The sequence below is a fragment of the Erythranthe guttata genome, chromosome 7, assembly GCF_056151865.1.
Source record: "Erythranthe guttata isolate IM_541 chromosome 7, IM_541, whole genome shotgun sequence".
Classification (NCBI taxonomy): domain Eukaryota; kingdom Viridiplantae; phylum Streptophyta; class Magnoliopsida; order Lamiales; family Phrymaceae; genus Erythranthe; species Erythranthe guttata.
Window position 1 is genome coordinate 14,285,106 of NC_142539.1, and position 15,606 is coordinate 14,300,711.

The window sequence follows — 15,606 nt, forward strand, 5'->3', positions numbered from 1 at the left end:
ATTTCAATATTTTTTGAAATTTCAAACGTTGCAAACGAAACCCTTCCCAATATTTTTTGTCAATTCAATTTGTTTTTTTCTTGTTTTAATGATGGCAAGACTTTTATTTTATTTTTCTAATTTCTAGAGTTCCTGTGATTATAAGTTGGATTGGGATTAACTTGTTTTGTGGCGATTGAATGGTTGACCCATTGTTTAGGCCAACAAAGGTGACTGCAGTTTGTTGAGCGTCCAAAATGATACAACGGGATGACATGCTTTGAGTTTCATTGGAGAGAAGATGGTGTCCTTTATACTGATTTTATAGTTTTCCTTTTCACTGAAATTTGATGTTTCCTTCTTAGAATTTATAGTGGTTTCCGATAAAAATAGGTGATTTTGTTGTTTTTGGTAAATGTTTCATCGTTTTATTTTTTTGGTCAGATACGTTAATGGTGAATTACGTTTATTTAGTGTGAATTTGCATTAATTTAATAGTGGATTTACGTTTTTTTATTAGTGTTTTACGTTGGAATTTTTTTTTTTTTTTTGTAGTGGGTGATGTTAATGGTATAGTGGATTCCGATAAGTTTGTAGTGGGGATTACGTTAATTTTTCAATTAAATTGATTTCATAGTGGATTTCGATAATTTTAAGGTGGATTTCGATAAATTTATAGGATATTTCGAAAAATATATAGCGGATTTCGATAAATTTATAGTGGATTTCGATAAATTTATAGTGGATTTCGATAAATATATAGCGGATTTCGATAAATATGTAGTGGATTTCGATATATATGTAGTGGATTTCGATAAATATGTAGTGGATTTTGATAACTTTCTAGTGGATTTCGAGAAATTTATAGTGGATTTCGAGAAATTTATAGTTAATTTCGATAGATATATAGCGGATTTCGATACATAAGTAGTGGATTTCAATTTGACGACCTCGTAGAAAAATAAAAGGAAAAAATAAAAAAAAAACTGTAAAAAACAAAAAAAAAATTAGTTATTTTTTAATCGAAATTTAAAAAAAATGAAAAAAAGATAATTAATAAAATATTTTATTTCCAAAAAAAATGAAAAGAAATCAAAAAAACCATTTTTTTAAAAATTAAAATTAGAAAACCGAAAATAAAAATAAAACCAACCTTTCATAATAAAAGGAAATATATAAATAAGAAAATAAAATTTAAAATAAAAATAAAATAAAAATAAAACACAATTAAAAATATGTATAAAAATAAAGAAATTCAAAAAGATACAAAGTTGGGATAGTTAAAGTAACTGAAATGCTAAATCCCACACTATTTTTACCAAATCATGCACATAATTAAAAATATTTATCTCTCTACAATCTTCTCTCTCCTTTCCCACCCTTCTTTTTTTTTTCCTTAATTTTTTCACAAAATCACACACTAAAAATATCATTAGCATTCCAAGTTCGAATTTGAAAAAAAAATTCACATGTTCAAACTAAAATAAATTTGGAATTTGAGGAAAAAAATTGAATTAATATGAATTTGAATAATTAAAAAGGTTTAATGAAATTGAATAAATATTAAATAAAATGGAACTCATTTCTATTGGAAAAAGTGTTAAGAAAAATAGGAATTTTCAAGTGAAAATCATCAAACAAACATAATCCCAGTTTTATGTATAGTATAAAACTGGAAATTGATTTTGAAAATAGAAACAAGCATCCCCTATGGATTGGCAAAATCTTGGACGAAATTACGTATTGATTACGATTGCGAATGGGAGATTAAAAGCCTTTGTGTTATATTGTACTGTATAAAAAGTCCATGTGTTAAAAATATGTCTGGAACCGCCCCTATGAACATTTTTAAATAACATACTCGCCACATTTAAAATTTACTCGTTGACCACTCGTCAAAAGACGGATTTACCCTGGTATTTTTTTTTTTGCAATTAAATAAAAAATATTAATATAAATAAATCAATTAAAAGAAAAGGAAAAACAAAGAATGAATTATTATCTTCATCCTATGTAACACGAACACAAAAACTGCGATACGGGGAAACGAGGAAACGGATACGGGGAAACGTGTCAATATTAAAAGAATAGGGGTGTATTTAAATATTCTATAGAAACATATATAAGTTTTTATTTATATATAAATTCTTTTTATATATTTTATACAAACATATTGAAAATAAATTTTACTATCATCTATTAATTTGCAGCTGATCATTAAATCATGTAAATAATTTGAGAAACAACAAAAATATTTGAAAATTGCTATTCAAACATGTTTTTTAACTTTTTAAAAATCGCAAACTGGCCCATAAGGTGTACGTCATGTGTCTTCGAGTTTCCGACACGAAACGTTTCCGAAACGCGGAAACGTTGAGAAATTCAAGTTTCCGCGCTACATAGTCTTCATCTTCTTCCTCGTGAAAACCCCAAAACATCTTCATCTTCTTCCCTACTCATATTCTTGCCATTTTTTTTCCAAATACAGAGAAAAAAACTACTCTCCTCTTCATTATCAGAATATACTTCTGTTAAAAAAAAAATATATCCCACCCACATTACCACCGCTGTCGCCGTCACCGCCACATATAGTTAGGAAAATTGGGTGGAAAATTGGGGAAATGGCTTCCGGTTGGAAAAATTGCGTGTGATTTGGGTGTCAAAAAAATTATAGATAATTACAATTGGGTTCCTAAAATTTAGACTATTTACATTTAAAGTTGAATTGTTAATGAAAAGAATAGAAGGGTCTTTATGTCTTTTTCCAGTCAAAAATCTCATCACCACTCGCACAAACCGCGAGTGAGACGCATGAACTCGAGCTATAGGGGGAAAATGCCTTTGACTAAAACTTATAGGGGGGTTGGCTGATATTTTTTATCATATGGACTTTTCTTGCAGTTCAAGATTACGTAGGGGTATTTTTTTTGCAAAAAACTATAAATATTTTTATCCAAAATGAAATAAAAATAAGTTTGATCAAAACGCCAGAAGCATATATCCCATACAAAAGAGGAATTATACTAGGCATTTACGAGGTATATTTTTTATTTACAGTAGTGGCGTAGACACTTCAAATAGAGTATGGTTTGGAAGGGCTAGTCGGACCCGAATACGCTGGCCCTTTGGGAATTCTTCAAGCTCTAGCAGATGGTACAAAACTGCTTTTCAAAGAGAATCTTCTTCCATCTAGAGGATATACTCGTTTATTCAGTATCGGGCCATCCATAGCAGTCATATCCATTTTACTAAGTTATTCGGTAATTCCTTTTAGCTATCACTTTATTCTAGCCGATCTTAGTATTGGTGTTTTTTTACGGATCGCCATTTCTAGTCTTGCTCCCGTTGGACTTCTTATCTTGGGATATGCATCAAATAACAAATATTCCTTTTTAGGTGAATTAAGGGCTGCTGCTCAATCAATTAGTTATGAAATACCATTAACTCTCTGTGTATTATCAATATCTCTACGTGCGACTCGGTGAGACAGAAAATTTCCCCTATTTCTTTCTAGCAAGAAAATGAAATAAGTTAAACTTTTTTTATTCGTCCTTGGAATTGATGAATTAAACCAGATAGTTATATGAGTGAAATAAAATGGCTTATAAATTTGTTGTTAAAGGAATTCAATCTCATTTCCAATGTACAAGAATTAAGTCAGAGGATATATAAGCACTTTAGACTATTTATCCCAACATCAGTTGACAAGATTGGTTCATTAGTCATCATGGCTTGAAGCCGTTTCAAACGATCAATCATATGGGGTTTTTACTATATATTACCATAGATGTATTACCCTAATGCGAGATTCAAGCTTTTGGTTGAGATGGTCATTCAACATGGTATCAGGGCCAGGCCAAATGAAAAAGTCCTGAGTTCGAATCCCACAGCCACCCATTTCAAATATTTCAAGTGCAAGGCTTCAAATGTAATTCATCTGCACTTGAGGGGGCGTATTGGAGATATTAATATTAAATGATACATTTCACTAACAACTTAAGCTTTTGGTTGGGATGGCCATTCAACATAAAGCTATGGAGCGATGGGGATGGAAACTTTTCCGAGAAAACGACCAAGCGATGATATGTTCGGTGGAGATTTAATCTTACAGAATTGGGTTCAAAGCTCACTTAATAACGAGTCATCAAGCGATGATATGTTAAGCACTTGATGCTGTGTTTGTAGTTTGAGTATTTTTATGTAATATGAATCAACCATATATAGTAATAAAAATTCATAGTTGAGGGGTAGATGTAATTATCCAAACAAGAGGGGGGGTTTTCGTAAATTGACCATAAATCGGGGGTGGTTGTAATTTACCCTATATAGTATGGTGGAAACTCTTAATTCTAGTTGTGTACTATGGTTTTGGCCAAATACTTTTGCCTTGTTGAATTTATTCAAAAATAGTTCAAAATTATAATTGAAGGATTTGGAATCCATTTTAACATGAAATTCGTACAAACGAGCTGAATAAATTTGAATTTCTAATGATATTTTCGAAATCCATAGCTTCAAATCAGTCCATCCAAACACAACATAAAGAAAGGGAATAAGTATATTTCCGAGATTTACTCGTTGGTAGGCCACTGAAATATTTTTAGACATCGCATTCGACCTATTTTTCATTTCCGTGTTGACCGGTTGACCAAAAACACCCCAGTGGGGTTTTTGAAATATTAAAAGACTTTGAGATTATAAAATTTTATTTCAATGGACATATCTTTGAAAGATTGCCTCTTTCCTCAGCTAGTACTTTTGTTGTTTATCAAACATGGACAACGCGCATTTTTCACTTTTTAAAAGGGATAACGCGGTTTGTTAAATAAGCTTCTCAGTATGATAATGGAAATAACCGATTAGTGCGTATTAAAAAAATCAGGATGCCCTGTGATTGGCACATGAAAAGAAAAAAGAAAAAAGAAAAAAAATGAGACAAAATTTGCCACTATATATAAATTAAGAAAACATCCCTGAACTTAGGCTAAATAACGAAAAACACCTCAACCTATTCGTAATTACCAAAAACTCTCTGAGGTTTGTTTCCGTCTTACACCAACCCCTTACAGTGTGACTTTTCATGGATTTTATTTTTAATTGTGGAGAATAGATTTTACACAATTTCAGATATTATCTTTTATTTCTCACCTATTTAACATAAAGTATAATAGACTGTACACATTTACTGTTAAAAAACTCGATCAACAGTTAATCAGAGGGGGATTTTGATTATTACGGATAGGTGGGGGTGTTTTTTGTTATTAAGCCTAAGTTCAGGGGGTTTTCATAATTTACCCTAAAATTTAATGGCTTCTAAAACTTCCACCAGTGTCAGTCATATTATACAATTAGCAGTTAGCACAAGTCTTTGTTGGCTGCTGCCTCAATTTGTCATAATTATTTCAGTCTCACTAAAAATATTCTGACTTTATATTATTAATTCTTAATTCTTTATAATTTTTATCTCTGTTTTCCCTATATAAATTTCAACCGAAACTACATATAAATCATAAACTCAAGACTTTTGTCTTTACATTCAAGACTTGGATAACTAACTCTCTTCTCTATTTGCAGCTATGGAAAAAACTTGCTATTACATTCTTGCATGTACATCAGTCCTACTCCAAATGTCGTGTTATTGTGTAGCCGTAAAAAATTCAACCACCCTCGCCACAGATCAATTTTCTCTGTTCGTTCTTAAATCACACGTCAATTTGGACCCTTATGGTATTATTACAAGCAATTGGACCAATTCGAGCTCTGTCTGTAGCTGGATTGGCGTCACCTGCGATTTGCGCAACCATCGAGTAACCGCACTGAATATTTCCCACATGAGTCTCTCGGGCACAATTCCACCACAAATAGAAAACCTTTCCTTCCTTGTTTCGCTCGATCTTAGTAGCAACCTTTTCAGTGGTGTTATTCCTCAACAACTGTCTCTTCTACACAGATTGAAGTTTATCTCCTTACAAAATAATAGCTTCACCGGTTTCATCCCGAGTTCCCTCTCTAATCTGACAAATCTACGAGTTGTTGATTTTTCTTCAAATTTTCTTCAAGGAAATATTCCACATTTGCTAGGGAGGCTTCACAATCTGCACACTTTATACATGGACTACAATCATCTCTCCGGTCATATACCGTCATCCGTATTTAACCTGTCGGCCTTGAAAGTTATATCTTTCCGAGAAAACGAATTGAGTGGCAGCATTCCAAGTGACATGTGTAGTAAACTTCCACTTCTTCAAGAAATTGACCTATATCTCAATAAGCTGAGTGGCGAACTTCCGTCAAATCTATCCGAATGTTCACAACTTCGATTTGTATCACTGTCTTACAACTTATTTAGTGGGCAGATACCCATAGAGATTGGCAAGCTAAAATTTATGCGGATGTTATATCTCGGGGGTAACAATTTAAAAGGTATGTATGTATCACGGTCATTTTTTTTTGTGTTTCGCATTTAAATTCAACATGGATATTTCAATGTCATCATGATTATATAATTATTCTTTTTACAATTTTTTGTGTGTGTTCAATATATAGGTGTTATCCCGTCCGAGATTGGCAATCTTCACAACCTCATTCTATTTGCCATTGAACAAAACCAGATCGCTGGCGAAATTCCATCAAGTCTAACTAAATGTTCACAACTTCGATTTGTATCACTGTCGAACAACTTACTTAGTGGTAAAATTTCTTCCGATTTTAAATCTCGCGAATAACAATATAAATGGTATAATAACCTCACATTCTTGTTGAACAAGGTTGATATAGTTTTGCTTTTCTCGTTTAAATACAATGTCATTATCATGACATTGTTTTTCTCTTTCTTCTTTAATTTCAAGCTCCATCACAATTTGATTCAAGAAAGTTGGAAACCTCAATATCACGATGATTATATATTTTCGTAAGAGCTATTTTTTTTTGGTGTTCCATATATAGGTGTTATCCCGTCCGAGATTGGGAATCTTCAGAACCTGAATGAATTTGAAATTGATCGAAACCAGATTAGTGGCACAATTCCCCTCAGTATCTTCAATATTTCTTCTCTCCAACTTTTACGACTACATCACAATCAACTGTATGGAAACCTTCCAAAATATATTGGGAATCTTACAAAGCTCAACGAATTGGATATCTCAGTCAACAATTTAACAGGTAAGACTAGCTTGCAATATTATTACTTTCTTTATAGTTGTAATGTTTAATTTTATTTTGCTTTATTTTAGGGTAAATTTGAGGTATGCTTAAATAATTTTAAGGTCCCTGTGGTATCGATAATTACGCTCATCCCCTGAAACATAGTTAGAAACACTAATGAATTAATGAATTGGATAAATTATTCCGAAAGTGTTCTAACGGGCTATTATTTTTAGCTAGTGGTGGAGACAACATAAAGTTAGGGGGTGACATGGCTCCCCCAACATTTCGTAAATCACCAATAGCTCTTTGTTGTCTCCAGACTCTCCACCACTTCCTGAAACTAATAGTCCATTAGAATTCTACCGGAATAACATATCCAATGCATTATCCCATTAGAGCTTCTAACTATGTTTTAGGGGGATGAGTGTGATTATCGATACCACAGGGACCTTAAAGTTATTTAAGCATACCTCTGGGGTGTGGATGTAATTTACCCTTTATTTTATCTTGACAGGTGGTTTACCGCGAGAAATTGGCAAAATTTACCAACTTAAAGTATTACAATTATACTACAACTCCTTCACTGGTTTTATTCCATTAGAGCTCTTTAACATGTCAAATCTTATAGATATTGATCTTTCAGGAAATAGTCTGTCAGGCGGTCTTCCAACTAATTTAGGTCACGGGTTACCCGTTCTTGAGACATTGTTTCTCCATACAAACTACCTCACTGGAACAATACCCAATTCCATCACTAATTGTTCTAAACTCAGATATCTCGAACTCGCTTTAAACGAGCTCACTGGCTTTGTACCTCATTTTTTGGGTAACCTAAGACACCTTGAATATATAACCCTAGCCGTTAACAATCTAAGGACCGAATCAACTTCTTCGGAATTGAGCTTCATAACTTCCTTGACAAATTGCAGATCATTAAGAGTGCTCGCAATTGGTGATAATCCTTTAGGTGGCATCCTTCCAGCTTCCATTGGGAATTTATCTACCTCGCTGCAACATTTATATGCCCACAATTGTGAAATTAAGGGAATCATTCCTACAGAAATCGGCAATTTAAGCAACCTCATGGCACTTTCTTTACACATAAACGAGTTGTCTGGTAACATTCCACTTACTTTCAACTATTTGCAGAAGCTTCAAGGATTATATTTACATAACAACAATGTGAGTGGTTCCATTCCAGAGGGTCTTTGTGATTTACACAGCTTGGTTGATTTATATTTAAGCCAAAATAAATTTTCCGGTCCAATACTTGAATGTTTAGGAAATATCACATCTTTAAGAAAACTCTTTCTAGATTCTAACATGCTGACTTCAACCATACCATCAAGCATGTGGCGCCTCACGGATTTGATGTATTTAGACTTGTCGTCAAATTCTTTGATTGGATTTCTACCTCCAGAAATAGGTAATTTAGTGAAAACAATTCGGATCAATCTATCAATGAACAGGTTTTCAGAGTCTATTCCAAACACAATCGGAAATTTAATATCTTTGAATGCTCTGTCTTTGGCACATAATCTACTGGAAGGTTCTATTCCCGATTCCGTGGGGAGAATGATCAGTTTGGTAAGTATAGACTTTTCTTACAATAGCCTCTTCGGCTCAATCCCAAAGTCTCTTGAAGCACTTCAATACCTTGACTACCTTAATGTCTCTTTCAATGCTCTGAGAGGGGAAATTCCGACAGGTGGTCCTTTTTTAAACTTCACTATCGATTCTTTTAAGGGGAATGATGCGTTATGTGGAATTCCAAGGTTCAATGTACCACTTTGCAACCATAATGTTTCCAAACATAGGTCAATGATGAAAAAGGTGCGCTTAGCTTTATTTATTGCTAGTGGGGTTGTTGCATTGATATCGCTTCTCTCTTTGGCCTTCGTTTTCGTAAGATACAGAAGAAAACATAAGGCAATCAATGTAATTGACGGGTTAGTTCCCACTATATCAGAAAGAATTTCGTATTACGAGCTCCTACAAACAACTGATTACTTCAGTGAGACGAATTTAATAGGCATGGGGAGTTTTGGTTCTGTGTACAAAGCTGTTCGAAGAGATGGGAAGATTTTTGCTGTCAAGGTCTTCAACTCGCTATCCGAAGCTTCTTCTAAGAGCTTCGGAGTCGAATGTGAAGTATTACGCAACATCCGTCACAGAAATCTTACCAAAGTCATTAGCAGTTGCTCAAATGAGGATTTCAAGGCACTGGTACTTGAATACATGCCAAATGGAAACCTCGACAAATGGCTATATTCCCACAACTATTGCTTGGATCTCATACAAAGATTGAACATAATGATCGATGTTGCATGTGCGTTGGAATATCTTCACCATGGCTATTCGATTCTCATTGTTCATTGCGATTTGAAGCCAAGCAATGTGTTGTTAGATGAAGAAATGGTTGCCCACGTGAGTGATTTCGGATAGCAAAATTGATGGGTGAAGGTGAGAGCATTGTGCACACCAACACCCTAGCAACAATCGGTTACATTGCACCAGGTTAATTAATATTGTCACTTCAACCCATACAATTTTCTATATTATCAATTGGATTTCACTTTTGATTTACTGCATTATATGATATTTTGTTGTTTTATAGAGTATGGTCTGGGAGGGCTAGTTTCGACAAGGTGTGATGTTTATAGCTATGGAGTGATGGTGATGGAAACTTTTACGAGAAAAAGGCCGAGCGATGATATGTTCAATGGAGATTTGACCTTAAAGAATTGGGTTCAAAGCTCACTTAATAACGAGTCATCAAGTGAGGTTATAGATGCCAATTTATTGAATTCAGAAAATGAACAAGACTTTGAAAAAAACGTGCAATGTGTGTCTTCAATACTGGATTTGTCTTTGAAGTGTTGTGCGGAATCTTCTGGTGATAGAATAAACATGAAAGAAGTTATAACAGAGCTGCAGAAAATCAAAGGTCGATTTTCCCGCAGGGATTAGACCTGAAACAGAAGCATATGCCCAAGTACCACAGATGTTGTTTGTTTGGTAGTATATATTTTTTCTAATTTGAATAAGTTTTTTTTAATGTGAATCAATTATAGTATGATGGAAACTCTTCCGATTTTTAGTTATGTACTTAGGTTTTGGAAAAATACTTTTGCCTTGTTGAGTTCGGGTCCGTGTTCTCTAATAAAAACGAGACTAATTCGTTAGCCAAACCAGACAAAAATTAAGTCAAGTTTCTCAAATTCAAGGCAATTCAGACAGGTTTCTTCATTACTCAGGATTTGAGCTAGGTTCCAAATAATATGCATTGTAACCCACCTTGTCGTCGAGCTTTCCATCTGAGTCGTTGATTATACTAGACCTTTCCAACTTGGAAATCGACAGATGGAAAATTCAGTCAAGAAGGACAATACTAGAGATGTCAGCAAAGTATAACCATTACGTTACATATATGTTAGAGAAACATATCTGAGTTTGTGGTCAACAAAACAGTCCTCATTGGAGCATTTCTACAAACAAGTGGAACTCGTAATGAATCGTAAACCATAATTTTTATTTCTTTACAATGTTATCAATAATAATGTATTAAATAATTTACACATATTTATGAGACATTCAATGCAAATATTTATCATTATTCGATAGAATGAATAAAGAATAAAAAATCAAGATCCAATATAAATTCATGCGCGATGTCAATTGATGGCAGACACATCGAAGTAAATCAAATAAATATTGAGAAAAAAAAGGGATCACAATAAAACTCTCTTAAATCTATCTCCAACTTTAAAATATAATTAAATTTATAAAGTATAATAAAAAAAATTAGCAATTTTATTTGATCATGTTGAGGATTGGGCCCACAAATGAATTTTGTGATGTGGGCACGGACTTTTAATTCTGCCAGCCCAAACCAAGGAATTTGGGTCCAAGCAACTTAAGCCTTCTACCCAAGTATGATCCGATCTTGGCCGTCCATCTTGTGTGATTGATTTTTGATGTTCATTCGCTCTCCCTTACTCTCCTCCCTCTCAACACTAGCAGCTCATTCAGCTGCGCCGCTTCTCTCTCTTCTTGTCTCCTTCTCTCTATAGTACCATCGCCATCCTTGTTTTTTTCACAGAATTAGCATGCAAAACAGATTCAGACTCAGCATAACACATACATATTTTGCATTCTAACAACTTTAAACACATATCGATCACCTTTCATAATTCTTTCACAACCATGTCCCCAACTACCATGCAAACCACTACCCACTAACACAACAAAAGACAGCAAGTTACTACTCAAGTTAGGAACATTCCTAACATTTTTTAAGTAAAAGTTCAAAACCAGATTCAAAATTAAGGCAAAAAGTTCCAATTCCAGTTACATTTATACCGTTTCTATCAGCCATAGACATATCACCATTTTTCAATTTCACTTAAGATGAGAGTAATTGTTTATTAGGTGTCATATGGTGTGTGCATGCAGAATCAAAGATCCCATCATCATCACAGAGAGATGAAATCACTTAATTCACAAAGTCATGCACAAAATCACCAATCATGAACACATCACCAAGATTATCAGTTATAACATTAGCTTGTTCATTATTTTTTTCCTTTTTTAGGTTCAGGGCACTCATTTGCATAATGACCGGGCTTTCCACAGTTGTAATATTTTCTGCCTTTAACTTTGTTCCCACTCCACACATTGCCCTTTTTAGGTTTTTGAAGAGACTGATTTTGGTTGTTATTACGAAGAAGCCATGTTTTGACACTTGTTTTTAGGCTTTCATTTCACAAAGTTAACATCACCAAAAGATTTATTACCACTATTCGATTTTAAATCCAATTCTTTGCTTTTTAAACCATTAATCACAATGTCAAGAGTAATCGGATCTCTACCATACTTTAGAGCAGATTTTACATCACTATACGTATCAAGAATGGCATTTAAAAGAACAATTGGAGTATAATCATCAATGTTTTTATCTCCAGTCAATTTAATGTCATGAACAAGTTTGGTAAAAATATAATATCTATTTAATTAATGGATCGGATTGACGTGTCTCCCAGATTGGTTGTTACGTAAATATCAAGATATCTTGAAGTTGGAGATACGGAATAGTCGCAACTTAACGCATCTAGTTCCGTGCTTGGAAGGTGGAGGAATTGCTCTTAGGGAGTTAGCGATACTTGATTGTTCGAAATTTAGAGAATTACCAGTGCTCTCGAGAAATTGACTATATGCGATTGTCCAAATCTGAAGTCAATACCATATCCACATGAAACACATACTGACGATGATCAGTTATTGCTAGGCTTGAGTTCCCTTCGTGAAATGACAATTGAAGATTGCGACGGGCTGACCAATTTGCCGAGCGAAATGATAGAGTCGTGTGCGCAGTCCTTGGAGAGTTTGGCACTGGTAGGATTAATGAATTTAAGGATGAACATTGGGTATTGTTTCCAGAAAATGCCTCGTCTCTCTAAGTTGAGATTTCTTTTATGTTCCAACCGCTAATAACATTGTTGGTTCTTTTTCTCTTGGCACCCTCAGAGATTTGGAGATCAGTTGTTCAATTACAGTTGTTGATGCCATCTTGAAAGCATCAACCAAATCTCGTCGTAGATTACAATTGCGGGGGCATCATGGTGAATATCTAGCTACCGCGTCAGCTTCAACATCTCACTACTCTTTCTGAGCTACAGTTAACTGATTTTCGAGAGATATATAGAAGAATTGGCTGACTGGGTAATCGGGAACAACAACTTTTCTTCGATAGAGACAATAACGCTACTCGAATGCAACAAGTAAGGAAGCCATGCTACGTCTCACCAACTTAACAAAGTTAGTCATCCTCAATTGTCCGATGTTAGGCGTAAAACGTGGAGATGGTTCTGAGTGGCCCAAGATTTCCCATATCCCCCAACTCCATGTGCCTGTTCCATAAATATTGTAAGTATACGAATTATTGGATTTACCATTTTCTTTTATTTGATATCTCTTGTATAAAGAGAGTTTTACTCTTCATCCCTAATAGATGTTATCCAAACATGAACGCTTTCAACTGCACTTCACTAATCTCATTCTTTGCTTAGTTATTTAAAACTCTCAATTTTTTTAAATTGCATTTTGCATCCTGGAAATAACATAGATCGTGACTTGCTTGCACCCCAAAATTCTAAATTTGGCAAAGCGCACCCTCAAATTATTTATCTCTTGGCAACTTGCACCCCGTGTGTATTTCTCGCGAGATTTTCATTTGAATGAAGGGCAGAATTGTCTTAAAAATCTAATATTTATCTTTCTTCATCTAGGGTATATTAAAGCTTCTATTCTAATTTCATTTGCTACCACTTGCAGCAAAAGTCTTTTTTTTTTTTTTTAATTACAAGAAATTTTAGAAAAATATATCTTTATTTCCAAATCAACCAAAAAACATGTAACAATTTGTATTATACTTCATGCAAAAGAAACGAACACTAAAAAAAATTGAGAAACGCAAACTCCACTATGCCATAATAATATATATTTCAAGATGTGATTAAGAGTAGTGTTTGGTTGTTGTTATTGAGCCTCTTAGTCACCATTTTGCTGATTTAGTAAGCTGCGGCGAGGTCACCAGATCCGGCGGCGACTATGACCAATAAAGGGAAGAAACCTTATAATTAGTACGGAAAATTACGGCAACCCCCTGAGGTAAGGTCAAATTACGAGAAAAAAAAAAACCCTTCTAGTTTGCATAATTACAGCCATCCCTCACCTATGTGTTGTCTTACGAAAAAAAACCCTCCAGCTGGTAAATTTAGTGGTGTTCAAGGTAAAATCGTACCGAAATTGAGGTACGACAAAATTTCATACCGTTTATCGTACGGTTTGGTAAATAATCGAATTACCGAAATTTTATTAAACTACTTAAGAATTTGATTTTTTTTATTTTTTCTAATTAATTTTAGTTTAAATACTAATATTTTATATAAAATAATAAAAAACTGATTATCGAACCGAGTTACTGGACCGGTAATCGGCATGTACCGAATTTTCATTCGATTCGGTTCGGGTCGGTTTATCGACCGAATGAACACCCCTGTGTAAATTTGACCACATAAGTGTGGACATGTAAGACAGTACATAGTTGAGAGAGGTGATTGTAATCACACAAACAATAGGTTTTTTTTTTCGTAATTCGACCTTACCTCAAGAGTGGCTGTAATTTGTCCTATTTAGTATATGGATAAGTACTTTTTTCCATCCAATCATTGTACCAACCCAACTTTAAACAATTTAAATATTTTTTAAACTCCAATGAATGTTTTATTAAATTACTTTAATTTGTATTTTAAGCCTTTTTCTTTTTCTTTTTCTTTTTCTTTTTTGATAAATAAGACTAGTGCGAGCTAAAGTGATAAGGAGACATGAGATAAGATTGCTTTGTGGTTGGGTGATTTGGGTGATGGAAAATATCATGGGAGAGAATCAGATACTAGTCTTTACTTCTAGTGCTCTATAATTGAAGAAAAGCAATCGGCATGTGTTACTTTTGAAGCTAACCATGGTTAACTTTTTAGATTTGTGTATTGGCCTATCAAGATCAATATGATTTATTATTTCATAGTCAAAATTTAGTATTTTAAAGCATAGCCAAAATTGACAATTCAGCTCATTTACTTTGTGGGAAAATGGCAAAAAGGGAAATGACAAGGGACTTAAATGCACATTAGTTAACAAAAAATTAACAGTCTTTCAAATAAGTTCATCCCCATATCTTTAGTCTAAAATATCCTACATAATATATTTTTTTTTATCAATTTCATCCATTATACTCTAACTTCCTTAATATTACACATTGACCCCGGATTTAAACAAATATATCACATTAACCCCATTTTAATATTTTTTTGAAAAAAATATTTTTTTTTCAGAAAATAATTTTTTCTGAAATTATTTTTTCCGGCCAGATTCCGGCGTTGACCGGGCGGTTCTCCGGTGTTGAATTTTTTTTTCTTTTTTTTTTTGAATTTTTTTTTCTTAGAAAAAAATATTTTAATTAATATTACTGTCTTGGCTGCTAAATTACTGTCTCAGACAGTAATATTACTGTTTGGACAGTAATATTATGAATATTATTTTCCCGAACAGTAATATTACTAATAATACTGTCCCAAACAGTAATATTATTGCATGAGACAGTATACGTTCGGAGACAATAATATTACAGTCGAAAACAGCAAAAATGCAGGCCAAGACGATAAAATTAATTAATATTGTAATATTACTGTCTCAGACAGTTAAATTACTGCTGAAGACAGTAATTTAGCAGCCAAAAAAGTAATATTAATTAAAATATTTTTTTAAGAAAAAAAAAAGTAAATTAACAGTTAAATTACTGTCTCCGACAGTTAAATAACTGCTGGAGACAGTAATTTAGCAGCCAAGACAGTAATATTAATTAAAATATTTGTTTTAAGAAAAAAAAAAATCAACTAACAGTTAAATTACTGTCTCCGACAG

The 15,606-nt window shown here is 33.5% G+C and overlaps 1 protein-coding gene across 1 annotated transcript; it reads left to right on the forward strand.

Moving 5' to 3' along the window:
- The first annotated feature begins 5,550 nt into the window (after positions 1–5,550).
- LOC105953826 (uncharacterized) lies at positions 5,551–10,270 on the forward strand. Its single transcript, XM_088821012.1, is given in 6 exon segments — positions 5,551–6,402; positions 6,526–6,669; positions 6,925–7,140; positions 7,640–9,565; positions 9,568–9,642; positions 9,743–10,270. Coding segments are annotated over 6 exon segments (3,561 nt in total). The 5' UTR covers positions 5,551–5,555; the 3' UTR covers positions 10,096–10,270.
- The last annotated feature ends 5,336 nt before the right edge of the window (positions 10,271–15,606 follow it).